Source organism: Amblyraja radiata, chromosome 13 (genome assembly GCF_010909765.2).
Source record: "Amblyraja radiata isolate CabotCenter1 chromosome 13, sAmbRad1.1.pri, whole genome shotgun sequence".
Taxonomy (NCBI): domain Eukaryota; kingdom Metazoa; phylum Chordata; class Chondrichthyes; order Rajiformes; family Rajidae; genus Amblyraja; species Amblyraja radiata.
Genome location: NC_045968.1, coordinates 54692256 through 54719727, shown reverse-complemented (window position 1 = coordinate 54719727; position 27472 = coordinate 54692256). Strand labels below are relative to the sequence as shown.

Sequence of the window (27472 nt, the reverse complement as noted above, 5' to 3'; positions counted from 1 at the left end):
CAGCAGAGCGAATGGGGAATTTTGTAAAAACATTAATATATCTCTAATTTTTCATCTACGGAAAAAATCCTCCACACTCATATGGCGAAGGGGGGCTCTGAGCGAGGTGGCCAAAAATGACGGCCGTAGGTGCCGGCGTTCTCTCGGAAATCGCAGCAAAGTCGGCCAAAAGCGGTCAAGATCAGAGATTTAGTAATATAGATTGTTCTATGCTGACTATCTGTGTTTTAATACAGCTACAACAGGATCTACTACTGCAACTACTCCTCCTGATACAACGTTAACATCAGTTCCATCATCATCGACGAGCACAACAGAAACATCCACCCAGAGCTCCACCCCACCACAAACAAGTGAAACAACAACTGATGTCACTTCCACAACATCAGAAAGTAGTGAGTACAGAAAGATTTGTCCGTTTGTAATGTGCAGAGTCTTTCTCATTTTTTTCTGAGCACAGAATCAGTTGACGGAATCATTGAAAGATGAATAATTATGAAAATAACTAATTCTGGCAAATAATCTACAGTCATTACAAACACTTAAAAATAAGCCACAAATATCAAGTTACAATCCATGCTGCGAATCTGTGTTTTAATACAGCTACAACAGGATCTACTACTGCAACTACTCCTCCTGATACAACGTTAACATCAGTTACATCTTTATCGACGAGCACAACAGAAACATCCACCCAGAGTTCCACCCCACCACAAACAAGTGAAACAACAACTGATGTCAGTTCCACAACATCAGAACTGAGTATGTAAAAATGTGTCCATTACCAATTTGCATGGTCTCTATCAGTGTTTGCGAAACAAGTTCATCTGATCATTTGTACCAATGATCCAATCCGTCCTGTTTCAAGCACTCCTGCATAAAAACACTGAAAACATTACTACTGAATGGTGTGTTGATAATAGATTTTGTGTGATACATCTCTCTCGATTCAGACATAAATCAATTGATTTCATGTTATATTCCATGCTGTTATTCTTTGCCACAGGTTGTGGAAGCAAAGTTGATAAATTTGAGGCAGAGATAGATAGATTCTTGATTAGGTTGGGTGTCAGAGATTGAGGAGATGGCAGGAGAATGCAAGAGAATGAGTTTAGGAGGGTGAGATAGATCAGCCATGATTGAATGGGTGTTAGACTTAGTGGGCCGAATGACCTAATTCTACTACTATCTCTGATGATCTTTTGAACTGAAGCATCCTACCACAAGTCGAGATCAGTCCTGAACTACGATTTACCGCATTGGTGACCCTCGGACTATCTTTGATTGGATTTTACTGGCTGTACCTTTCACTAACGGTATTCCCTAATCATGCATCTGTTCAGTGTGAATGGCTTGGTTGTAATCATATGTTATCTTTCTGCTGTCTCATTTGCAATTACATTCCATGCTGCAATTCTGTGTTTTAATGCAGCTACAACAGCTACAACTACTTCTCCTGCTACAACTACATCTCCTACTACATCTCCAGTTCCATCAACAACAACAACACCATTCACATCAGAGACAACGAGCACAGCAGAAACAACAACCATCCAGAGCTCCACCCCACCACAAACTAGTGAAACAACTACTGAAGTCAGTTCCACAACATCAGAAAGTAGTGAGTACAGAAAGATTCGTCCGTTTGCAATGTGCAGTCTTTCTCATTGTTTTCTGACCACAGTACCACAGAATCAGTTGATGGAATCTTACCATCCATTTGAAAGATGAATAATTATGAAAATAACAAATTCTGGCAAATAATCTAGATGTGTTACAAACACTTAAATATAAGCTGTAAATTTCATGTTACATTTCATGCTGCGATTCTCTGTATTAATGCAGCTACAACAGCTACAACTACATCTCCTGCTACAACTTTAACATCAGTTCCATCAACAACACCATTCACTTCAAAGACAACGAGCACAATAGAAACAACAACCACCCAGAGCTCCACCCCACCACAAACTAGTGAAACAACTACTGATGTCAGTTCCACAACGTCAGAAACTAGTGAGTACATAAAGCTCTGCCCATTAACAATGTATATGATGACCTCTCAGTCATAACAGCACAATGTGACACAGATTGACCTGCTGGAATTTCATGTCCCAGTTGGAGTGCAAATAGATTTGATTCTAATACGGGTAGATATTTGGAATCAGGAAATAAAGCAGGAATTATTGGAAACCTTCAGCTCGCCAGTCAGCACATGTGGAAGGAGAAACAGTTATGCTTCAGAGCTCTGTCCGTGAGATGGAAGAATGATATTGTTTCTGCTGCTACAATTGCTCCGTCTACAAGAGTCAATCACAATTACGTCAGCCGCAACGACAAGTAAACTACAGCAACTAAACCTGTTTTAACTACTGCTGTTGAAAATCCACACCTGTTATGACTATTCCTTTCTCAATCATTCTTGTCATAACTACCTCTGCTGTAAATATGCCTGTTGATCTTTCCCATCGCAGTTTATCCTGATGTACTTACTGATGTTTCTACTCCTCCAGTTTCAATTTCAAATTCTCTCTCATTGGGACACGTAATACTGACACTCTTGCTTGAACCACACCGTGTATCTCATCCCTGTATGTTGTAAAGGAACAAGAACAAAAGCATTTAATTTCATACTAGACTAAGTGGGACCCATTGGGTCCCAGCATCACACGGGAGGGCTGGTCACCAACGCATTATTCCACCTCTCCACCAATTCCAATACTGCTCACCGTTGTGGGGGGCTGTCTGTTGCGCTAGTATGGGTGTTGCGTGCTGAAGGTACTGGTTTCCAGAGGGCTAGTATAGACATTGTGCGCCGTATGGATGCTTGGGCAGGCATCCAACTGTTGCAATGATTTTAAAAGCCAAGCCAAGGCAAACAATTGGGATGCAGACACCCGACAACCAAAATTCATTTTGTGAACACAAACTTGATAAAAAAAGGAGAGGCAAACAATTGGGCAGCAGACACCCGACAACCAAAATTCATCTTGTGAACACAAACCTGTCAAAAGGGCGAGGCAAACAATTGGGCTGCAGACACCCGACAACCAAAATTCATTTTGTGAACACAAACTTGTTAAAAAAAGGCGGGCAAACAATTGGGCTGCAGACACGCGACAAACAAAATTCATTTTGTGAACACAAACTTGTTAAAAAAAGGTGAGGCAAACAATTGGGCTCCAGACACCCGACAACCAAAATTCATTTTGTGAACACAAACTTGTTAAAAAAAGGCGAGGCAAACATTTGGGCTGCAGGCACCCGACAACCATAATTCATTTTGTGAACACAAACTTGATAAAAAAAGGAGAGGCAAACAATTGGGCTGCAGACACCCGACAACCAAAATTCATCTTGCGAACACAAACCTGTCAAAAAGGCGAAGCAAACATTTATGCTGCAGACACCCGACAACCAAAATTCATTTTGTGAACACAAACTTGTTAAAAAAGGCGGGCAAACAATTGGGCTGCAGACACCCGACAAACAAAATTCATTTTGTGAACACAAACTTGTTAAAAAAAGGCGAGGCAAACAATTGGGCTGCAGACAGCCGACAACCATAATTCATTTTGTGAACACAAACTTGTTAAAAAGGGCTGCAGCCACTTTACAGCCGCATCGAGGTGACTCACCATGGAGTAATAATAATAATAATACATTTTATTTATGGGCGCCTTTCAAGAGTCTCAAGGACACCTAAAGTTGACGTGCGTTCAGTGTTATTCGCAGCTCAGAGAGCCGTGACCTTCTTGCTTCCTGGTCTGGCAGAGACTGAATGAGGCACGACACTTCCTTGTTTTATAGTCCGTCCCCCTGCCACCAGCTGGGGCAGCAGAGCGAATGGGGAATTTTGTAAAAACATTAATATATCTCTAATTTTTCATCTACGGAAAAAATCCTCCACACTCATATGGCGAAGGGGGGCTCTGAGCGAGGTGGCCAAAAATGACGGCCGTAGGTGCCGGCGTTCTCTCGGAAATCGCAGCAAAGTCGGCCAAAAGCGGTCAAGATCAGAGATTTGTAATATAGATTGTTCTATGCTGACTATCTGTGTTTTAATACAGCTACAACAGGATCTACTACTGCAACTACTCCTCCTGATACAACGTTAACATCAGTTCCATCATCATCGACGAGCACAACAGAAACATCCACCCAGAGCTCCACCCCACCACAAACAAGTGAAACAACAACTGATGTCACTTCCACAACATCAGAAAGTAGTGCGTACAGAAAGATTTGTCCGTTTGTAATGTGCAGAGTCTTTCTCATTTTTTTCTGAGCACAGAATCAGTTGACGGAATCATTGAAAGATGAATAATTATGAAAATAACTAATTCTGGCAAATAATCTACAGTCATTACAAACACTTAAAAATAAGCCACAAATATCAAGTTACAATCCATGCTGCGAATCTGTGTTTTAATACAGCTACAACAGGATCTACTACTGCAACTACTCCTCCTGATACAACGTTAACATCAGTTACATCTTTATCGACGAGCACAACAGAAACATCCACCCAGAGTTCCACCCCACCACAAACAAGTGAAACAACAACTGATGTCAGTTCCACAACATCAGAACTGAGTATGTAAAAATGTGTCCATTACCAATTTGCATGGTCTCTATCAGTGTTTGCGAAACAAGTTCATCTGATCATTTGTACCAATGATCCAATCCGTCCTGTTTCAAGCACTCCTGCATAAAAACACTGAAAACATTACTACTGAATGGTGTGTTGATAATAGATTTTGTGTGATACATCTCTCTCGATTCAGACATAAATCAATTGATTTCATGTTATATTCCATGCTGTTATTCTTTGCCACAGGTTGTGGAAGCAAAGTTGATAAATTTGAGGCAGAGATAGATAGATTCTTGATTAGGTTGGGTGTCAGAGATTGAGGAGATGGCAGGAGAATGCAAGAGAATGAGTTTAGGAGGGTGAGATAGATCAGCCATGATTGAATGGGTGTTAGACTTAGTGGGCCGAATGACCTAATTCTACTACTATCTCTGATGATCTTTTGAACTGAAGCATCCTACCACAAGTCGAGATCAGTCCTGAACTACGATTTACCGCATTGGTGACCCTCGGACTATCTTTGATTGGATTTTACTGGCTGTACCTTTCACTAAACGGTATTCCCTAATCATGCATCTGTTCAGTGTGAATGGCTTGGTTGTAATCATATGTTATCTTTCTGCTGTCTCATTTGCAATTACATTCCATGCTGCAATTCTGTGTTTTAATGCAGCTACAACAGCTACAACTACTTCTCCTGCTACAACTACATCTCCTACTACATCTCCAGTTCCATCAACAACAACAACACCATTCACATCAGAGACAACGAGCACAGCAGAAACAACAACCATCCAGAGCTCCACCCCACCACAAACTAGTGAAACAACTACTGAAGTCAGTTCCACAACATCAGAAAGTAGTGAGTACAGAAAGATTCGTCCGTTTGCAATGTGCAGTCTTTCTCATTGTTTTCTGACCACAGTACCACAGAATCAGTTGATGGAATCTTACCATCCATTTGAAAGATGAATAATTATGAAAATAACAAATTCTGGCAAATAATCTAGATGTGTTACAAACACTTAAATATAAGCTGTAAATTTCATGTTACATTTCATGCTGCGATTCTCTGTATTAATGCAGCTACAACAGCTACAACTACATCTCCTGCTACAACTTTAACATCAGTTCCATCAACAACACCATTCACTTCAAAGACAACGAGCACAATAGAAACAACAACCACCCAGAGCTCCACCCCACCACAAACTAGTGAAACAACTACTGATGTCAGTTCCACAACGTCAGAAACTAGTGAGTACATAAAGCTTTGCCCTTTGCCCATCTGATCATTTGTACCAATGATCCAATCCGTCCTGTTTCAAGCACTCCTGCATAAAAACACTGAAAACATTACTACTGAATGGTGTGTTGATAATAGATTTTGTGTGATACATCTCTCTCGATTCAGACGTAAATCAATTGATTTCATGTTATATTCCATGCTGTTATTCTTTGCCACAGGTTGTGGAAGCAAAGTCGATAAATTTGAGGCAGAGATAGATAGATTCTTGATTAGTATGGGTGTCAGAGATGGATGAGATGGCAGGAGAATGCAAGAGAATGAGTTTAGGAGGGTGAGATAGATCAGCCATGATTGAATGGGTGTTAGACTTAGTGGGCCGAATGACCTAATTCTACTACTATCTCTGATGATCTTTTGAACTGAAGCATCCTACCACAAGTCGAGATCAGTCCTGAACTACGATTTACCGCATTGGTGACCCTCGGACTATCTTTGATTGGATTTTACTGGCTGTATCTTTCACGGTATTCCCTAATCATGCATCTGTGCAGTGTGAATGGCTTGGTTGTAATCATATGTTATCTTTCTGCTGTCTCATTTGCAATTACATTCCATGCTGCAATTCTGTGTTTTAATGCAGCTACAACAGCTACAACTACTTCTCCTGCTACAACTACATCTCCTGCTACATCTCCAGTTCCATCAACAACTACAACACCATTCACATCAGAGACAACGAGCACAGCAGAAACAACAACCACCCAGAGCTCCATCCCACCACAAACTAGTGAAACAACTACTGAAGTCAGTTCCACAACATCAGAAAGTAGTGAGTACAGAAAGATTCGTCCGTTTGCAATGTGCAGTCTTTCTCATTGTTTTCTGACCACAGTACCACAGAATCAGTTGATGGAATCTTACGATCCATTTGAAAGATGAATAATTATGAAAATAACAAATTCTGGCAAATAATCTAGATGTGTTACAAACACTTAAATATAAGCCGTAAATTTCATGTTACATTTCATGCTGCGATTCTCTGTATTAATGCAGCTACAACAGCTACAACTACATCTCCTGCTACAACTTTAACATCAGTTCCATCAACAACACCATTCACTTCAGAGACAACGAGCACAATAGAAACAACAACCACCCAAAGCTCCACCCCACCACAAACTAGTGAAACAACTACTGATGTCAGTTCCACAACGTCAGAAACTAGTGAGTACATAAAGCTCTGCCCATTAACAATGTATATGATGACCTCTCAGTCATAACAGCACAATGTGACACAGATTGACCTGCTGGAATTTCATGTCCCAGTTGGAGTGCAAATAGATTTGATTCTAATACGGGTAGATATTTGGAATCAGGAAATAAAGCAGGAATTATTGGAAACCTTCAGCTCGCCAGTCAGCACATGTGGAAGGAGAAACAGTTATGCTTCAGAGCTCTGTCCGTGAGATGGAAGAATGATATTGTTTCTGCTGCTACAATTGCTCCGTCTACAAGAGTCAATCACAATTACGTGAGCCGAAACGACAAGTAAACTACAGCAACTAAACCTGTTTTAACTACTGCTGTTGAAAATCCACACCTGTTATGACTATTCCTTTCTCAATCATTCTTGTCATAACTACCTCTGCTGTAAATATGCCTGTTGATCTTTCCCATCGCAGTTTATCCTGATGTACTTACTGATGTTTCTACTCCTCCAGTTTCAATTTCAAATTCTCTCTCATTGGGACACGTAATACTGACACTCTTGCTTGAACCACACCGTGTATCTCATCCCTGTATGTTGTAAAGGAACAAGAACAAAAGCATTTAATTTCATACTAGACTAAGTGGGACCCATTGGGTCCCAGCATCACACGGGAGGGCTGGTCACCAACGCATTATTCCACCTCTCCACCAATTCCAATACTGCTCACCGTTGTGGGGGGCTGTCTGTTGCGCTAGTATTGGTGTTGCGTGCTGAAGGTACTGGTTTCCAGAGGGCTAGTATAGACATTGTGCGCCGTATGGATGCTTGGGCAGGCATCCAACTGTTGCAATGATTTTAAAAGCCAAGCCAAGGCAAACAATTGGGATGCAGACACCCGACAACCAAAATTCATTTTGTGAACACAAACTTGATAAAAAAGGAGAGGCAAACAATTGGGCAGCAGACACCCGACAACCAAAATTCATCTTGTGAACACAAACCTGTCAAAAGGGCGAGGCAAACAATTGGGCTGCAGACACCCGACAACCAAAATTCATTTTGTGAACACAAACTTGTTAAAAAAGGCGGGCAAACAATTGGGCTGCAGACACGCGACAAACAAAATTCATTTTGTGAACACAAACTTGTTAAAAAAAGGTGAGGCAAACAATTGGGCTCCAGACACCCGACAACCAAAATTCATTTTGTGAACACAAACTTGTTAAAAAAAGGCGAGGCAAACATTTGGGCTGCAGACACCCGACAACCATAATTCATTTTGTGAACACAAACTTGTTAAAAAAAGGCGAGGCAAACAATTGGGCTGCAGACACCCGACAACCAAAATTCATTTTGTGAACACAAACTTGTTAAAAAGGGCTGCAGCCACTTTACAGCCGCATCGAGGTGACTCACCGTGGAGTAATAATAATAATAATACATTTTATTTATGGGCGCCTTTCAAGAGTCTCAAGGACACCTAAAGTAGACGTGCGTTCAGTGTTATTCGCAGCTCAGAGAGCCGTGACCTTCTTGCTTCCTGGTCTGGCAGAGACTGAATGAGGCACGACACTTCCTGGTTTTATAGTCCGTCCCCATGCCACCAGCTGGGGCAGCAGAGCGAATGGGGAATTTTGTAAAAACATTAATATATCTCTAATTTTTCATCTACGGAAAAAATCCTCCACACTCATATGGCGAAGGGGGGCTCTGAGCGAGGTGGCCAAAAATGACGGCCGTAGGTGCCGGCGTTCTCTCGGAAATCGCAGCAAAGTCGGCCAAAAGCGGTCAAGATCAGAGATTTAGTAATATAGATTGTTCTATTTTGACTATCTGTGTTTTGATACAGCTACAACAGGATCTACTACTGCAACTACTCCTCCTGATACAACGTTAACATCAGTTCCATCATCATCGACGAGCACAACAGAAACATCCATCCAGAGCTCCACCCCACCACAAACAAGTGAAACAACAACTGATGTCACTTCCACAACATCAGAAAGTAGTGAGTACGGAAAGATTTGTCCATTTGCAATGTGCAGAGTCTTTCTCATTTTTTTCTGAGCACAGAATCAGTTGACGGAATCATTGAAAGATGAATAATTATGAAAATAACAAATTCTGGCAAATAATCTACAGTCATTACAAACACTTAAAAATAAGCCACAAATATCAAGTTACAATCCATGCTGCGAATCTGTGTTTTAATACAGCTACAACAGGATCTACTACTGCAACTACTCCTCCTGATACAACGTTAACATCAGTTACATCTTTATCGACGAGCACAACAGAAACATCCACCCAGAGTTCCACCCCACCACAAACAAGTGAAACAACAACTGATGTCAGTTCCACAACATCAGAACTGAGTATGTAAAAATGTGTCCATTACCAATTTGCATGGTCTCTATCAGTGTTCGCGAAACAAGTTCATCTGATCATTTGTACCAATGATCCAATCCATCCTGTTTCAAGCACTCCTGCATAAAAACACTGAAAACATTACTACTGAATGGTGTGTTGATAATAGATTTTGTGTGATACATCTCTCTCGATTCAGACGTAAATCAATTGATTTCATGTTATATTCCATGCTGTTATTCTTTGCCACAGGTTGTGGAAGCAAAGTCGACAAATTTGAGGCAGAGATAGATAGATTCTTGATTAGTATGGGTATCACAGATTGAGGAGATGGCAGGAGAATGCAAGAGAATGAGTTTAGGAGGGTGGGATAGATCAGCCATGATTGAATGGGTGTTAGACTTAGTGGGCCGAATGACCTAATTCTACTACTATCTCTGATGATCTTTTGAACTGAAGCATCCTACCACAAGTCGAGATCAGTCCTGAACTACGATTTACCGCATTGGTGACCCTCGGTCTATCTTTGATTGGATTTTACTGGCTGTACCTTTCACTAAACGGTATTCCCTAATCATGCATCTGTGCAGTGTGAATGGCTTGGTTGTAATCATATGTTATCTTTCTGCTGTCTCATTTGCAATTACATTCCATGCTGCAATTCTGTGTTTTAATGCAGCTACAACAGCTACAACTACATCTCCTGCTACAACTACAACTCCTGCTACATCTCCAGTTCTATCAACAACTACAACACCATTCACATCAGAGACAACGAGCACAGCAGAAACAACAACCACCCAGAGCTCCACCCCACCACAAACTAGTGAAACAACTACTGAAGTCAGTTCCACAACATCAGAAAGTAGTGAGTACAGAAAGATTCGTCCGTTTGCAATGTGCAGTCTTTCTCATTGTTTTCTGACCACGGTACCACAGAATCAGTTGATGGAATCTTACGATCCATTTGAAAGATGAATAATTATGAAAATAACAAATTCTGGCAAATAATCTAGATGTGTTACAAATACTTAAATATAAGGTGTAAATTTCATGTTACATTTCATGCTGCGATTCTCTGTATTAATGCAGCTACAACAGCTACAACTACATCTCCTGCTACAACTTTAACATCAGTTCCATCAACAACACCATTCACTTCAGAGACAACGAGCACAATAGAAACAACAACCACCCAGAGCTCCACCCCACCACAAACTATTGAACCAACTACTGATGTCAGTTCCACAACGTCAGAAACTAGTGAGTACATAAAGCTTTGTCCATTAACAATGTATATGATGACCTCTCAGTCATAACAGCACAATGTGACACAGATTGACCTGCTGGAATTTCATTTCCCAGTTGGAGTGCAAATAGATTTGATTCTAATAAGGGTAGATATTTGGAATCAGTAAATAAAGCAGGAATTATTGGAAACATTCAGCTCGCCAGTCAGCACATGTGGAAGGAGAAACAGTTATGCTTCAGAGCTCTGTCCGTGAGATGGAAGAATGATATTGTTTCTGCTGCTACAATTGCTCCGTCTACAAGAGTCAATCACAATTACGTGAGCCGAAACGACAAGTAAACTACAGCAACTAAACCTGTTTTAACTACTGCTGTTGAAAATCCACACCTGTTATGACTATTCCTTTCTCAATCATTCTTGTCATAACTACCTCTGCTGTAAATATGCCTGTTGATCTTTCCCATCACAGTTTATCCTGATGTACTTACTGATGTTTCTACTCCTCCAGTTTCAATTTCAAATTCTCTCTCATTGGGACACGTAATACTGACACTCTTGCTTGAACCACACCGTGTATCTCATCCCTGTATGTTGTAAAGGAACAAGAACATAAGCATTTAATTTCATACTAGACTAAGTGGGACCCATTGGGTCCCAGCATCACACGGGAGGGCTGGTCACCAACGCATATTCCACCTCTCCACCAATTCCAATACTGCTCGCCGTAGTGGGGGGCTGTCTGTTGCGCTAGTATGGGTGTTGCGTGCTGAATGTACTGGTTTCCAGAGGGCTAGTATAGACATTGTGCGCCGTATGGATGCTTGGGCAGGCATCCAACTGTAGCAACGATTTTAAAAGCCAAGCCAAGGCAAACAAATGGGATGCAGACACCCGACAACCAAAATTCATTTTGTGAACACAAACTTGATAAAAAAGAAGAGGCAAACAATTGGGCTGCAGACACCCGACAACCAAAATTCATCTTGTGAACACAAACCTGTCAAAAAGGCGAGGCAAACAATTGGGCTGCAGACACCCAACAACCAAAATTCATTTTGTGAACACAAACTTGTTAAAAAAGGCGGGCATACAATTGGGCTGCAGACACCCGACAACCAAAATTCATTTTGTGAACACAAACTTGTTAAAAAAGGCGGGAAAACAATTGGGCTGCAGACACCCGACAACCAAAATTCATTTTGTGAACACAAACTTGTTAAAAAAAGGCGAGGCAAACAATTGGGCTGCAGACACCCGACAACCAAAATTCATTTTGTGAACACATACTTGTTAAAAAAAGGCGAGGCAAACAATTGGGCTGCAGACACCCGACAACCATAATTTATTTTGTGAACACAAACTTGTTAAAAAAAGGCGAGGCAAACAATTGGGCTGCAGACACCCGACAACCAAAATTCATTTTGTGAACTCAAACTTGTTAAAAAGGGCTGCAGCCACTTTACAGCCGCATCGAGGTGACTCACCGTGGAGTAATAATAATAATAATACATTTTATTTATGGGCGCCTTTCAAGAGTCTCAAGGACATCTAAAGTAGACCTGCGTTCAGTGTTATTCGCAGCTCAGAGAGCCGTGACCTTCTTGCTTCCTGGTCTGGTAGAGACTGAATGAGGCACGACACTTCCTGGTTTTATAATCCATCCCCCTGCCACCAGCTGGGGCAGCAGAGAGAATGGGGAATTTTGTAAAAACATTAATATATCTCTAATTTTTCATCGACGGAAAAAATCCTCCACACTCATATGGCGAAGGGGGGCTCTGAGCGAGGTGGCCAAAAATGATGGCCATAGGTGCCTACGTTCTCTCGGAAATCGCCGCAAAGTCGGCCAAAAGCGGTCAAGATCAGAGATTTAGTAATATAGATTGTTCTATGCTGACTATCTGTGTTTTAATACAGCTACAACAGGATCTACTACTGCAACTACTCCTCCTGATACAACGTTAACATCAGTTCCATCATCATCGACGAGCACAACAGAAACATCCACCCAGAGCTCCACCCCACCACAAACAAGTGAAACAACAACTGATGTCACTTCCACAACATCAGAAAGTAGTGAGTACAGAAAGATTTGTCCGTTTGCAATGTGCAGAGTCTTTCTCATTTTTTTCTGAGCACAGAATCAGTTGACGGAATCATTGAAAGATGAATAATTATGAAAATAACAAATTCTGGCAAATAATCTACAGTCATTACAAACACTTAAAAATAAGCCGCAAATATCAAGTTACAATCCATGCTGCGAATCTGTGTTTTAATACAGCTACAACAGGATCTACTACTGCAACTACTCCTCCTGATACAACGTTAACATCAGTTACATCTTTATCGACGAGCACAACAGAAACATCCACCCAGAGTTCCACCCCACCACAAACAAGTGAAACAACAACTGATGTCAGTTCCACAACATCAGAACTGAGTATGTAAAAATGTGTCCATTACCAATTTGCATGGCCTCTATCAGTGTTCGCGAAACAAGTTCATCTGATCATTTGTACCAATGATCCAATCCGTCCTGTTTCAAGCACTCCTGCATAAAAACACTGAAAACATTACTACTGAATGGTGTGTTGATAATAGATTTTGTGTGATACATCTCTCTCGATGCAGACGTAAATCAATTGATTTCATGTTATATTCCATGCTGTTATTCTTTGCCACAGGTTGTGGAAGCAAAGTCGATAAATTTGAGGCAGAGATAGATAGATTCTTGATTAGTATGGGTGTCACAGATTGAGGAGATGGCAGGAGAATGCAAGAGAATGAGTTTAGGAGGGTGAGATAGATCAGCCATGATTGAATGGGTGTTAGACTTAGTGGGCCGAATGACCTAATTCTACTACTATCTCTGATGATCTTTTGAACTGAAGCATCCTACCACAAGTTGAGATCAGTCCTGAACTACGATTTACCGCATTGGTGACCCTCGGACTATCTTTGATTGGATTTTACTGGCTGTACCTTTCACTAAACGGTATTCCCTAATCATGCATCTGTGCAGTGTGAATGGCTTGGTTGTAATCATATGTTATCTTTCTGCTGTCTCATTTGCAATTACATTCCATGCTGCAATTCTGTGTTTTAATGCAGCTACAACAGCTACAACTACTTCTCCTGCTACAACTACTCCTATTACATCTCCAGTTCCATCAACAACTACAACACCATTCAAATCGGAGACAACGAGCACAGCAGAAACAACAACCACCCAGAGCTCCACCCCACCACAAACTAGTGAAACAACTACTGAAGTCAGTTCCACAACATCAGAAAGTAGTGAGTACAAAAGATTTGTCCGTTTGCAATGTGCAGTCTTTCTCATTGTTTTCTGACCACAGTACCACAGAATCAGTTGATGGAATCTTACCATCCATTTGAAAGATGAATAATTATGAAAATAACAAATTCTGGCAAATAATCTAGATGTGTTACAAACACTTAAATATAAGCTGTAAATTTCATGTTACATTTCATGCTGCGATTCTCTGTATTAATGCAGCTACAACAGCTACAACTACATCTCCTGCTACAACTTTAACATCAGTTCCATCAACAACGCCATTCACTTCAAAGACAACGAGCACAATAGAAACAACAACCACCCAGAGCTCCACCCCACCACAAACTAGTGAAACAACTACTGATGTCAGTTCCACAACGTCAGAAACTAGTGAGTACATAAAGCTTTGCCCATTAACAATGTATATGATGACCTCTCAGTCATAACAGCACAATGTGACACAGATTGACCTGCTGGAATTTCATGTCCCAGTTGGAGTGCAAATAGATTTGATTCTAATAAGGGTAGATACTTGGAATCAGCAAATAAAGCAGGAATTATTGCAAACATTCAGCTCGCCAGTCAGCACATGTGGAAGGAGAAACAGTTATGCTTCAGAGCTCTGTCCGTGAGATGGAAGAATGATATTGTTTCTGCTGCTACAATTGCTCCGTCTACAAGAGTCAATCACAATTACGCGAGCCGAAACGACAAGTAAACTACAGCAACTAAACCTGTTTTAACTACTGCTGTTGAAAATCCACACCTGTTATGACTATTCCTTTCTCAATCATTCTTGTCATAACTACCTCTGCTGTAAATATGCCTGTTGATCTTTCCCATCACAGTTTATCCTGATGTACTTACTGATGTTTCTACTCCTCCAGTTTCAATTTCAAATTCTCTCTCATTGAGACACGTAATACTGACACTCTTGCTTGAACCACACCATGTATCTCATCCCTGTATGTTGTAAAGGAACAAGAACATAAGCATTTAATTTCATACTAGACTAAGTGGGACCCATTGGGTCCCAGCATCACATGGGAGGGCTGGTCACCAACGCTTTATTCCACCTCTCCACCAATTCCAATACTGCTCGCCGTTGTGGGGGGCTGTCTGTTGCGCTAGTATGGGTGTTGCGTGCTGAAGGTACTGGTTTCCAGAGGGCTAGTATAGACATTGTGCGCCGTTTGGATGCTTGGGCAGGCATCCAATTGTTGCAACGATTTTAAAAGCCAAGCCAAGGCAAGCAATTGGGATGCAGACACCCGACAACCAAAATTCATTTTGTGAACACAAACTTGATAAAAAAGAAGAGGCAAACAATTGGGCTGCAGACACCCGACAACCAAAATTCATCTTGCGAACACAAACCTGTCAAAAAGGCGAAGCAAACAATTGGGCTGCAGACACCCGACAACCAAAATTCATTTTGTGAACACAAACCTGTCAAAAAGGCGAGGCAAACAATTGGGCTGCAGACACCCGACAACCAAAATTCATTTTGTGAACACAAACTTGTTAAAAAAGGCGGGCAAACAATTGGGCTGCAGACACCCGACAACCAAAATTCATTTTGTGAACACAAACTTGTTAAAAAGGCGGGCAAACAATTGGGCTGCAGACACCCGACAACCAAAATTCATTTTGGGAACACAAACTTGTTAAAAAAAGGTGAGGCAAACAATTGGGCTGCAGACACCCGACAACCATAATTTATTTTGTGAACACAAACATGTTAAAAAAAGGCGAGGCAAACAATTGGGCTGCAGACACCCGACAACCAAAATTCATTTTGTGAACTCAAACTTGTTAAAAAGGGCTGCAGCCACTTTACAGCCGCATCGAGGTGACTCACCGTGGAGTAATAATAATAATAATACATTTTATTTATGGGCGCCTTTCAAGAGTCTCAAGGACATCTAAAGTAGACCTGCGTTCAGTGTTATTCGCAGCTCAGAGAGCCGTGACCTTCTTGCTTCCTGGTCTGGTAGAGACTGAATGAGGCACGACACTTCCTGGTTTTATAATCCGTCCCCCTGCCACCAGCTGGGGCAGCAGAGAGAATGGGGAATTTTGTAAAAACATTAATATATCTCTAATTTTTCATCGACGGAAAAAATCCTCCACACTCATATGGCGAAGGGGGGCTCTGAGCGAGGTGGCCAAAAATGATGGCCATAGGTGCCTACGTTCTCTCGGAAATCGCCGCAAAGTCGGCCAAAAGCGGTCAAGATCAGAGATTTAGTAATATAGATTGTTCTATGCTGACTATCTGTGTTTTAATACAGCTACAACAGGATCTACTACTGCAACTACTCCTCCTGATACAACGTTAACATCAGTTCCATCATCATCGACGAGCACAACAGAAACATCCACCCAGAGCTCCACCCCACCACAAACAAGTGAAACAACAACTGATGTCACTTCCACAACATCAGAAAGTAGTGAGTACAGAAAGATTTGTCCGTTTGCAATGTGCAGAGTCTTTCTCATTTTTTTCTGAGCACAGAATCAGTTGACGGAATCATTGAAAGATGAATAATTATGAAAATAACAAATTCTGGCAAATAATCTACAGTCATTACAAACACTTAAAAATAAGCCGCAAATATCAAGTTACAATCCATGCTGCGAATCTGTGTTTTAATACAGCTACAACAGGATCTACTACTGCAACTACTCCTCCTGATACAACGTTAACATCAGTTACATCTTTATCGACGAGCACAACAGAAACATCCACCCAGAGTTCCACCCCACCACAAACAAGTGAAACAACAACTGATGTCAGTTCCACAACATCAGAACTGAGTATGTAAAAATGTGTCCATTACCAATTTGCATGGCCTCTATCAGTGTTCGCGAAACAAGTTCATCTGATCATTTGTACCAATGATCCAATCCGTCCTGTTTCAAGCACTCCTGCATAAAAACACTGAAAACATTACTACTGAATGGTGTGTTGATAATAGATTTTGTGTGATACATCTCTCTCGATGCAGACGTAAATCAATTGATTTCATGTTATATTCCATGCTGTTATTCTTTGCCACAGGTTGTGGAAGCAAAGTCGATAAATTTGAGGCAGAGATAGATAGATTCTTGATTAGTATGGGTGTCACAGATTGAGGAGATGGCAGGAGAATGCAAGAGAATGAGTTTAGGAGGGTGAGATAGATCAGCCATGATTGAATGGGTGTTAGACTTAGTGGGCCGAATGACCTAATTCTACTACTATCTCTGATGATCTTTTGAACTGAAGCTTCCTACCACAAGTTGAGATCAGTCCTGAACTACGATTTACCGCATTGGTGACCCTCGGACTATCTTTGATTGGATTTTACTGGCTGTACCTTTCACTAAACGGTATTCCCTAATCATGCATCTGTGCAGTGTGAATGGCTTGGTTGTAATCATATGTTATCTTTCTGCTGTCTCATTTGCAATTACATTCCATGCTGCAATTCTGTGTTTTAATGCAGCTACAACAGCTACAACTACTTCTCCTGCTACAACTACACTCCTGCTACATCTCCAGTTACATCAACAACTACAACACCATTCAAATCGGAGACAACGAGCACAGCAGAAACAACAACCACCCAGAGCTCCACCCCACCACAAACTAGTGAAACAACTACTGAAGTCAGTTCCACAACATCAGAAAGTAGTGAGTACAAAAAGATTTGTCCGTTTGCAATGTGCAGTCTTTCTCATTGTTTTCTGACCACAGTACCACAGAATCAGTTGATGGAATCTTACCATCCATTTGAAAGATGAATAATTATGAAAATAACAAATTCTGGCAAATAATCTAGATGTGTTACAAACACTTAAATATAAGCTGTAAATTTCATGTTACATTTCATGCTGCGATTCTCTGTATTAATGCAACTACAACAGCTACAACTACATCTCCTGCTACAACTTTAACATCAGTTCCATCAACAACGCCATTCACTTCAAAGACAACGAGCACAATAGAAACAACAACCACCCAGAGCTCCACCCCACCACAAACTAGTGAAACAACTACTGATGTCAGTTCCACAACGTCAGAAACTAGTGAGTACATAAAGCTTTGCCCATTAACAATGTATATGATGACCTCTCAGTCATAACAGCACAATGTGACACAGATTGACCTGCTGGAATTTCATGTCCCAGTTGGAGTGCAAATAGATTTGATTCTAATAAGGGTAGATACTTGGAATCAGCAAATAAAGCAGGAATTATTGCAAACATTCAGCTCGCCAGTCAGCACATGTGGAAGGAGAAACAGTTATGCTTCAGAGCTCTGTCCGTGAGATGGAAGAATGATATTGTTTCTGCTGCTACAATTGCTCCGTCTACAAGAGTCAATCACAATTACGCGAGCCGAAACGACAAGTAAACTACAGCAACTAAACCTGTTTTAACTACTGCTGTTGAAAATCCACACCTGTTATGACTATTCCTTTCTCAATCATTCTTGTCATAACTACCTCTGCTGTAAATATGCCTGTTGATCTTTCCCATCACAGTTTATCCTGATGTACTTACTGATGTTTCTACTCCTCCAGTTTCAATTTCAAATTCTCTCTCATTGAGACACGTAATACTGACACTCTTGCTTGAACCACACCATGTATCTCATCCCTGTATGTTGTAAAGGAACAAGAACATAAGCATTTAATTTCATACTAGACTAAGTGGGACCCATTGGGTCCCAGCATCACATGGGAGGGCTGGTCACCAACGCTTTATTCCACCTCTCCACCAATTCCAATACTGCTCGCCGTTGTGGGGGGCTGTCTGTTGCGCTAGTATGGGTGTTGCGTGCTGAAGGTACTGGTTTCCAGAGGGCTAGTATAGACATTGTGCGCCGTATGGATGCTTGGGCAGGCATCCAACTGTAGCAACGATTTTAAAAGCCAAGCCAAGGCAAACAATTGGGATGCAGACACCCGACAACCAAAATTCATTTTGTGAACACAAACTTGATAAAAAAGAAGAGGCAAACAATTGGGCTGCAGACACCCGACAACCAAAATTCATCTTGCGAACACAAACCTGTCAAAAAGGCGAAGCAAACAATTGGGCTGCAGACACCCGACAACCAAAATTCATTTTGTGAACACAAACCTGTCAAAAAGGCGAGGCAAACAATTGGGCTGCAGACACCCGACAACCAAAATTCATTTTGTGAACACAAACTTGTTAAAAAAGGCGGGCAAACAATTGGGCTGCAGACACCCGACAACCAAAATTCATTTTGTGAACACAAACTTGTTAAAAAGGCGGGCAAACAATTGGGCTGCAGACACCCGACAACCAAAATTCATTTTGGGAACACAAACTTGTTAAAAAAAGGCGAGGCAAACAATTGGGCTGCAGACACCCGACAACCATAATTTATTTTGTGAACACAAACATGTTAAAAAAAGGCGAGGCAAACAATTGGGCTGCAGACACCCGACAACCAAAATTCATTTTGTGAACTCAAACTTGTTAAAAAGGGCTGCAGCCACTTTACAGCCGCATCGAGGTGACTCACCGTGGAGTAATAATAATAATAATACATTTTATTTATGGGCGCCTTTCAAGAGTCTCAAGGACATCTAAAGTAGACCTGCGTTCAGTGTTATTCGCAGCTCAGAGAGCCGTGACCTTCTTGCTTCCTGGTCTGGTAGAGACTGAATGAGGCACGACACTTCCTGGTTTTATAATCCATCCCCCTGCCACCAGCTGGGGCAGCAGAGAGAATGGGGAATTTTGTAAAAACATTAATATATCTCTAATTTTTCATCGACGGAAAAAATCCTCCACACTCATATGGCGAAGGGGGGCTCTGAGCGAGGTGGCCAAAAATGATGGCCATAGGTGCCTACGTTCTCTCGGAAATCGCCACAAAGTCGGCCAAAAGCGGTCAAGATCAGAGATTTAGTAATATAGGTTGTTCTATGCTGACTATCTGTGTTTTAATACAGCTACAACAGGATCTACTACTGCAACTACTCCTCCTGATACAACGTTAACATCAGTTCCATCAGCATCGACGAGCACAACAGAAACATCCACCCAAAGCTCCACCCCACCACAAACAAGTGAAACAACAACTGATGTCACTTCCACAACATCAGAAAGTAGTGAGTACAGAAAGATTTGTCCGTTTGCAATGTGCAGAGTCTTTCTCATTTTTTTCTGAGCACAGAATCAGTTGACGGAATCATTGAAAGATGAATAATTATCAAAATAACAAATTCTGGCAAATAATCTACAGTCATAACAAACACTTAAAAATTAGCCGCAAATATCAAGTTACAATCCATGCTGCGAATCTGTGTTTTAATACAGCTACAACAGGATCTACTACTGCAACTACTCCTCCTGATACAACGGTAACATCAGTTACATCTTTATCGACGAGCACAACAGAAACATCCACCCAGAGTTCCACCCCACCACAAACAAGTGAAACAACAACTGATGTCAGTTCCACAACATCAGAACTGAGTATGTAAAAATGTGTCCATTACCAATTTGCATGGTCTCTATCAGTGTTCGCGAAACAAGTTCATCTGATCATTTGTACCAATGATCCAATCCGTCCTGTTTCAAGCACTCCTGCATAAAAACACTGAAAACATTACTACTGAATGGTGTGTTGATAATAGATTTTGTGTGATACATCTCTCTCGATTCAGACGTAAATCAATTGATTTCATGTTATATTCCATGCTGTTATTCTTTGCCACATGTTGTGGAAGCAAAGTCGACAAATTTGAGGCAGAGATAGATAGATTCTTGATTAGTATGGGTATCACAGATTGAGGAGATGGCAGGAGAATGCAAGAGAATGAGTTTAGGAGGGTGAGATAGATCAGCCATGATTGAATGGGTGTTAGACTTAGTGGGCCGAATGACCTAATTCTACTACTACCTCTGATGATCTTTTGAACTGAAGCATCCTACCACAAGTCGAGATCAGTCCTGAACTACGATTTACCGCATTGGTGACCCTCGGACTATCTTTGATTGGATTTTACTGGCTGTACCTTTCACTAAACGGTATTCCCTAATCATGCATCTGTGCAGTGTGAATGGCTTGGTTGTAATCATATGTTATCTTTCTGCTGTCTCATTTGCAATTACATTCCATGCTGCAATTCTGTGTTTTAATGCAGCTACAACAGCCACAACTACATCTCCTGCTACAACTACATCTCCTGCTACAACTCCAGTTACATCAACAACTACAACACCAATCACATCGGAGACAACGAGCACAGCAGAAACAACAACCACCCAGAGCTCCACCCCACCACAAACTAGTGAAACAACTACTGAAGGTACACAAAATTGCTGGGGAAACTCAGCGGGTGCAGCAGCATCTATGGAGCGAAGGAAATAGGCGACGTTTCGGGCCGAAACCCTTCTTCAGACTGATGGGGGGTGGGGAAAGAAAGAAGGAAAAAGGGAGGAGGAGGAGGAGGAGCCCGAGGGCGGGCGGATGGGAGGGTGGGAGGAGACAGCTAGAGGGTGAAGGAAGGGGAGGAGACAGCACGGGCTAGCCAAATTGGGAGAATTCAATGTTGATGCCATAAGGACGCAAGGACCCCAGACGGAATATGAGGTGCTGTTCCTCCAATTTCCGCTGTTGCTCACTCTGGCAATGGAGGAGACCCAGGACAGAGAGGTCGGATTGGGAATGGGAGGGGGAGTTGAAGTGCTGAGCCACCGGGAGGTCAGGTAGGTTATTGCGGACTGAGCGGAGGTGTTCGGCGAAACGGTCGCCCAACCTACGCTTGGTCTCACCGATGTAAATCAGCTGACATCTAGAGCAGCGGATGCAGTAGATGAGGTTGGAGGAGATACAGGTGAACCTTTGTCGCACCTGGAACGACTGCTTGGGACCTTGAATGGAGTCGAAGGGGGAGGTGAAGGGACAGGTGTTGCATTTCTTGCGGTTGCAACGGAAAGTGCCCGGGGAGGGGGTGGTGCGGGAGGGAAGGGAAGAATTGACGAGGGAGTTGCGGAGGGAGCGGTCTTTGCGGAAGGCAGACATGGGGGGAGATGGGAAGATGTGGCGAGTGGTGGGGTCACGTTGGAGGTGGCGGAAATGGCGGAGGATTATGTGTTGTATTTGCCGGCTGGTGGGGTGAAAGGTGAGGACCAGAGGGACTCTGCCCTTGTTGTGTGTGCGGGGATGGGGAGAGAGAGCAGTGTTACGGGGTATGGATGAGACCCTGGTGTGAGCCTCATCTATGGTGGCGGAGGGGAATCCCCGTTCCCTGAAGAACGAGGACATTTCTGATGCCCTGGTATGAAATGTCTCATCCTGGGAACAGATGCGGCGTAGGCGGAGGAACTGGGAGTAGGGGATGGAGTCTTTACAGGGGGCAGGGTGGGAAGACGTGTAGTCCAGATAGCCATGTGAGTCAGTGGGTTTGTAATGTATGTCGGTCAGGAGTCTGTCCCCTGCGATGGAGATGGTGAGGTCAAGGAATGGTAGGGAAGTGTCGGAAATCATCCAGGTGTATTGGAGTGCCGGATGGAAGTTGGTGGTGAAGTGGATGAAGTCAGTCAGTTGTGTGTGGGTGCAGGAGGTGGCACCAAAGCAGTCGTCAATGTAGCGGAGGTAGAGGTCGGGGATGGGGCCCTGGTACGCATCGAACAAGGATTGTTCAACGTACCCGACAAAGAGGCAGGCGTAGCTGGGGCCCATGCGTGTGCCCATAGCTACGCCTTGTGTTTGGAGGAAATGGGAGGAGTCAAATGTAAAGTTATTGAGGGTGAGGACCAACTCCGCTAAGCGGAGGAGAGTGTCAGTGGCTGGGTATAGGTTGCTCCTCTGGTCGAGGAAGAACCGGAGGGCTCTGAGGCCATCCTGGTGGGGGATGGAGGTGTAGAGTGACCGGACATCCATGGTGAAGATGAGGGGGTGAGGGCCCAGAGAGTGGAATGCTTGGAGGCGGCGGAGAGTGTCTGAGGTGTCTAGAACATAGGTGGGGAGGGATTTGACCAAGGGGGATAGGATGGAGTCAAGGTATGTGGAGATGAGTTCGGTGGGGCACGAACACGCAGAGACAATGGGTCTGCCGGTAGAGCCGGGTTTGTGGATTTTGGGGAGAAGGTAAAAACGGGCCGTGCGGGGCTGGGGAACGATGAGTTTGGAGGCTTGGTCAGGTAGGGCGTGGGAATTGATGAAGTCGGTGATGGTGCTAGAAATGGTGGCCTGGTGCTCGTCAGTGGGGTCATGGTCCAAGGGTAAGTAGGAGGAGGTGTCCGAGAGTTGGCGCGTGGCCTCAGCTTTGTAGAGATCGACGCGCCAGACTACCACGGCACCTCCCTTGTCGGCTGGTTTGATGACCCAGTCTGGGTTTTTGCGGAGTGATTCGATGGCAGTGCGTTCAGAGGGGGAAAGATTGGAGTGAGACAGGGGAGTGGAGAAGTTGAGGCGGTTGACGTCGCGGCGGCAGTTCTGAATGAAGAGTTCCAGAGCCGGGACTTTCTGAGGGGGGTTCCACGAGGAGGGGGTGCGTTGGAGACGGGAAAAGGGGTCATCATTAGGGGGCGAGGACTCCTTCCCATGGAAGTGCGCTGTGAGGCGGAGACGACGGTAGAAGCTCTCCAAGTCATGGTGGGCGCGGAACTCATTGAGATGGGGACGGAGGGGGACAAAGGTGAGACCTCTGCTGAGGACAGACCGTTGGGTGGCGGAGAGGGGGAGGTCGGGGGGGATGGTGAACACCCGGCAGGGGTGGGAGTTGGGGCCAGAGGAAGGCAGGTGGGTAGACTGGGGATGGGGCGATGTGTGGGGGGGGGGTTGTGGGTGTTGGAGGGGTGGTGGGTGGTCAGGGGGTGGGGGGGAGAGAGGGCTGTAAGGTGGGTGGGGAAGAGCGGGTGTGACATGGTTGGGGGGGATGGGGGAGGGTCAGTGGAGCAGCCACTGAGGTTAGCACAGCTGGGCAGACGGGCGCTAGGACCCGGTGGAATTAAGTCCAGAAGAGTGGGAGTAAGCAGCGTGAAGGCTGCAGGCCCAGTGCAGAGTCCAGGCTCCAGGTAAGGCGACGGCTGTGGGTTGCTGGAGGAGGGTGGAGTGGCGCGGGTCAACGGACCCAATGGTCGGAGTCCAGCGGCGCGGGTCAACGGACCCGATGGTCGGAGTCGAGTGGCACGGGTCACCGGACCCGATGGTCGGAGTCCAGTGGTGGTTGAGTCGGGGTCCGCGGGCGATGCGTGGGTGGTCCCGGTGGGCGGATGGTCGGCGGGTCGGCGGCGAGATGAATCGGGTGCGTAGCGGCGGCCATGTTGAGATAGCCCCGGTCCGGCGGCGTTGTTGGGTAGTTGGGGTCGGGTGGCGATGTCGGAGGAATCGGCGAGGGGGAGCGAGTCCAAGTTACCGTTGAAGCTGCGAGGCTGGGCGTCATCGGTAGGCAGGTGAGGGTTGGCGGCGGCATCGATGTAGAGGTCGGTGAAGGCGGCGTCCCGGTGAGTATGGAAGTCGCTCCTCGTGGCCAAGATGGCGTCGCGGGACTCGGGCAGGCGATGCGGGCCAGGGTTGGGGCCCGGAGTCTGCGGGCGGTCGAGTCGCGGAGTGTAGGCGTCGGGAGCGGCCTGGAGTCGGGATAATTTAAGGTCCTTGGTGGAATTAAGGTAGGCCAGGAATTTTTAATTGAAGAAGTGGATCTTCCAGCGGATGAAATATAATTGGGGTCCGTTGCAGGTCTGGGTTAGTGAGGCCTGAAGTCCAGGGAGTGTCGATGTGAGGTCCTGTTGGTGCCGGCGCATCGCGACCAGGGTGGATCTCAGTGCCCGGTTGGAGAATTGCTGGGTATGCCGGTGGATAGCCAGTCGGTACCGATGGTCCGGTTGGGGTCCGAACTGGGAGGTAGGGAACTGGAGCTGGAAGCCATGGGGTATGAGATGATGGCGCAGGCAGGCCCCGAGGAAGCAAATGTGGCTGTGGTATCGAGTCTGGGTAAGGGTATGGTCGTACAGTTGGAGGGCAGGGGGGATCACAGAAGGTGTGCAGTTAGAGAGGTTGTGAAACTGTCTCCGGAGAGAGGAGGAGAACTTCTTCAAAGTAGGCATACCTTGAAGAGATATCGCAGTGGAGTAGACAAAGTGTTCAAAAGGGAACTGCAGATGCTGGAATATCGAAGGTACACAAAATTGCTGGGGAAACTCAGCGGGTGCAGCAGCATCTATGGAGCGAAGGAAATAGGCGACGTTTCGGGCCGAAACCCTTCTTCAGACTGATGGGGGGTGGGGAAAGAAAGAAGGAAAAAGGGAGGAGGAGGAGGAGCCCGAGGGCGGGCGGATGGGAGGGTGGGAGGAGACAGCTAGAGGGTGACGGAAGGGGAGGAGACAGCACGGGCTAGCCAAATTGGGAGAATTCAATGTTGATGCCATAAGGACGCAAGGACCCCAGACGGAATATGAGGTGCTGTTCCTCCAATTTCCGCTGTTGCTCACTCTGGCAATGGAGGAGACCCAGGACAGAGAGGTTGGATTGGGAATGGGAGGGGGAGTTGAAGTGCTGAGCCACCGGGAGGTCAGGTAGGTTATTGCGGACTGAGCGGAGGTGTTGGGCGAAACGGTCGCCCAACCTACGCTTGGTCTCACCGATGTAAATCAGCTGACATCTAGAGCAGCGGATGCAGTAGATGAGGTTGGAGGAGATACAGGTGAACCTTTGTCGCACCTGGAACGACTGCTTGGGACCTTGAATGGAGTCGAGGGGGGAGGTGAAGGGACAGGTGTTGCATTTCTTGCGGTTGCAACGGAAAGTGCCCGGGGAGGGGGTGGTGCGGGAGGGAAGGGAAGAATTGACGAGGGAGTTGCGGAGGGAGCGGTCTTTGCGGAAGGCAGACATGGGGGGAGATGGGAAGATGTGGCGAGTGGTGGGGTCACGTTGGAGGTGGCGGAAATGGCGGAGGATTATGTGTTGTATTTGCCGGCTGGTGGGGTGAAACAACTACTGAAGTCAGTTCCACAACATCAGAAAGTAGTGAGTACAGAAAGATTCGTCCGTTTGCAATGTGCAGTCTTTCTCATTGTTTTCTGACCACAGTACCACAGAATCAGTTGATGGAATCTTACCATCCATTTGAAAGATGAATAATTATGAAAATAACAAATTCTGGCAAATAATCTAGATGTGTTACAAACACTTAAATATAAGCTGTAAATTTCATGTTACAATTCATGCTGCGATTCTCTGTATTAATGCAGCTACAACAGCTACAACTACATCTCCTGCTACAACTTTAACATCAGTTCCATCAACAACACCATTCACTTCAGAGACAACGAGCACAATAGAAAACCCACCACAAACTAGTGAGACAACTACTGATGTCAGTTCCACAACATCAGAAACTGGTGAGTACATAAAGCTTTGCCCATTAACAATGTATATGATGACCTCTCAGTCATAACAGCACAATGTGACACAGATTGACCTGCTGGAATTTCATGTCCCTGTTGGAGTGCAAATAGATTTGATTCTAATAAGGGTAGATATTTGAAATCAGGAAATAAAGCAGGAATTATTGGAAACATTCAGCTCGCCAGTCAGCACATGTGGAAGGAGAAACAGTTATGCTTCAGAGCTCTGTCCGTGAGATGGAAGAATGATATTGTTTCTTGATATATATTTTTTTATTAAAGGTAATCAATTACAATGCTTCAAACAACTTTATATCAAATTAATTCAATTTGCATTAAGTAAAACACTAGTAATACTTATCTACTATTTTTTTTAGAAATAATGATAGAAAAAGAATAGAACAGTTATAAATCATTAAGAGAGTGATTAAATAATAATTTGATTATATATAAGAAAGAAAAGAGAAACGAAAAAAAAAAAAAAAAAAAAAAAAATGAAAAACCACAATATGTATTGTTAATAACACTACTACAAGTGATAGTATCAATAAAGACATATATGTTAATTCCAATATAAAAATGAATTATTCTCACCAAATCCCGCAGGGTGCACGCCGAGCTGTGTTGCCAAGAACAGCTACTTCTCTAAATACTGTATATATGGAGACCATATCTGTTCAAAAGAATTATACTTGTCCAATAGGACAAATCTAATTCTTTCCAGATGTAACGTCTCCATCATCTCTGTTGCCCACATTTTAGTTGTGGGGGATAATGTTCCCTTCCAAAATTTCAATATGATTTTTTTCCCAATTATCAAACAGTAATCAAAGAAATTTCTTTGATTTACTGTAAGTGATAGATGTAAATCCGGAATTCCAAATATTATTAGCTTTGGGTTAGGGTCCAATTTAACTTTGATGACTTCAGAAATAACTTAAAAAATTTCTGTCCAGTAATAATTCAATTTAGGACATGTAACGAAACTATGTATTAAATTTGCCTCTGCTTTCTTGCACTTATCACAAATAGCGGAGAGATTCGGAAAAATACTATTTAATTTAGTTTTCGAATAATGTAACCTATATAATACTTTAAATTGTATCAATATA

At 43.6% G+C, this 27472-nt stretch overlaps 1 protein-coding gene and 1 long non-coding RNA gene across 2 annotated transcripts in view; both read left to right on the top strand.

The window, feature by feature from the left end:
• LOC116979505 (serine-rich adhesin for platelets-like) overlaps nucleotides 1-27472 on the top strand; it is a 1930096-nt gene that overhangs the window by 33099 nt on the left and 1869525 nt on the right. The window contains exons 9-22 of the mRNA XM_033031015.1: nucleotides 237-395; nucleotides 1433-1621; nucleotides 4071-4229; nucleotides 4438-4596; nucleotides 5681-5851; nucleotides 6897-7067; nucleotides 8903-8966; nucleotides 10167-10288; nucleotides 10513-10683; nucleotides 12590-12748; nucleotides 12957-13115; nucleotides 16271-16429; nucleotides 16638-16796; nucleotides 19955-20113. Of these exons, the coding sequence (XP_032886906.1) occupies nucleotides 237-395; nucleotides 1433-1621; nucleotides 4071-4229; nucleotides 4438-4596; nucleotides 5681-5851; nucleotides 6897-7067; nucleotides 8903-8966; nucleotides 10167-10288; nucleotides 10513-10683; nucleotides 12590-12748; nucleotides 12957-13115; nucleotides 16271-16429; nucleotides 16638-16796; nucleotides 19955-20113 (2160 nt within the window). The remainder of the gene's footprint in view (nucleotides 1-236; nucleotides 396-1432; nucleotides 1622-4070; nucleotides 4230-4437; nucleotides 4597-5680; nucleotides 5852-6896; nucleotides 7068-8902; nucleotides 8967-10166; nucleotides 10289-10512; nucleotides 10684-12589; nucleotides 12749-12956; nucleotides 13116-16270; nucleotides 16430-16637; nucleotides 16797-19954; nucleotides 20114-27472) is intronic.
• LOC116980038 lies at nucleotides 20377-23020 on the top strand. Its single transcript, XR_004413837.1, has 3 exons — nucleotides 20377-20484; nucleotides 22188-22189; nucleotides 23009-23020. It is a non-coding gene; the product is annotated as an uncharacterized LOC116980038 (long non-coding RNA).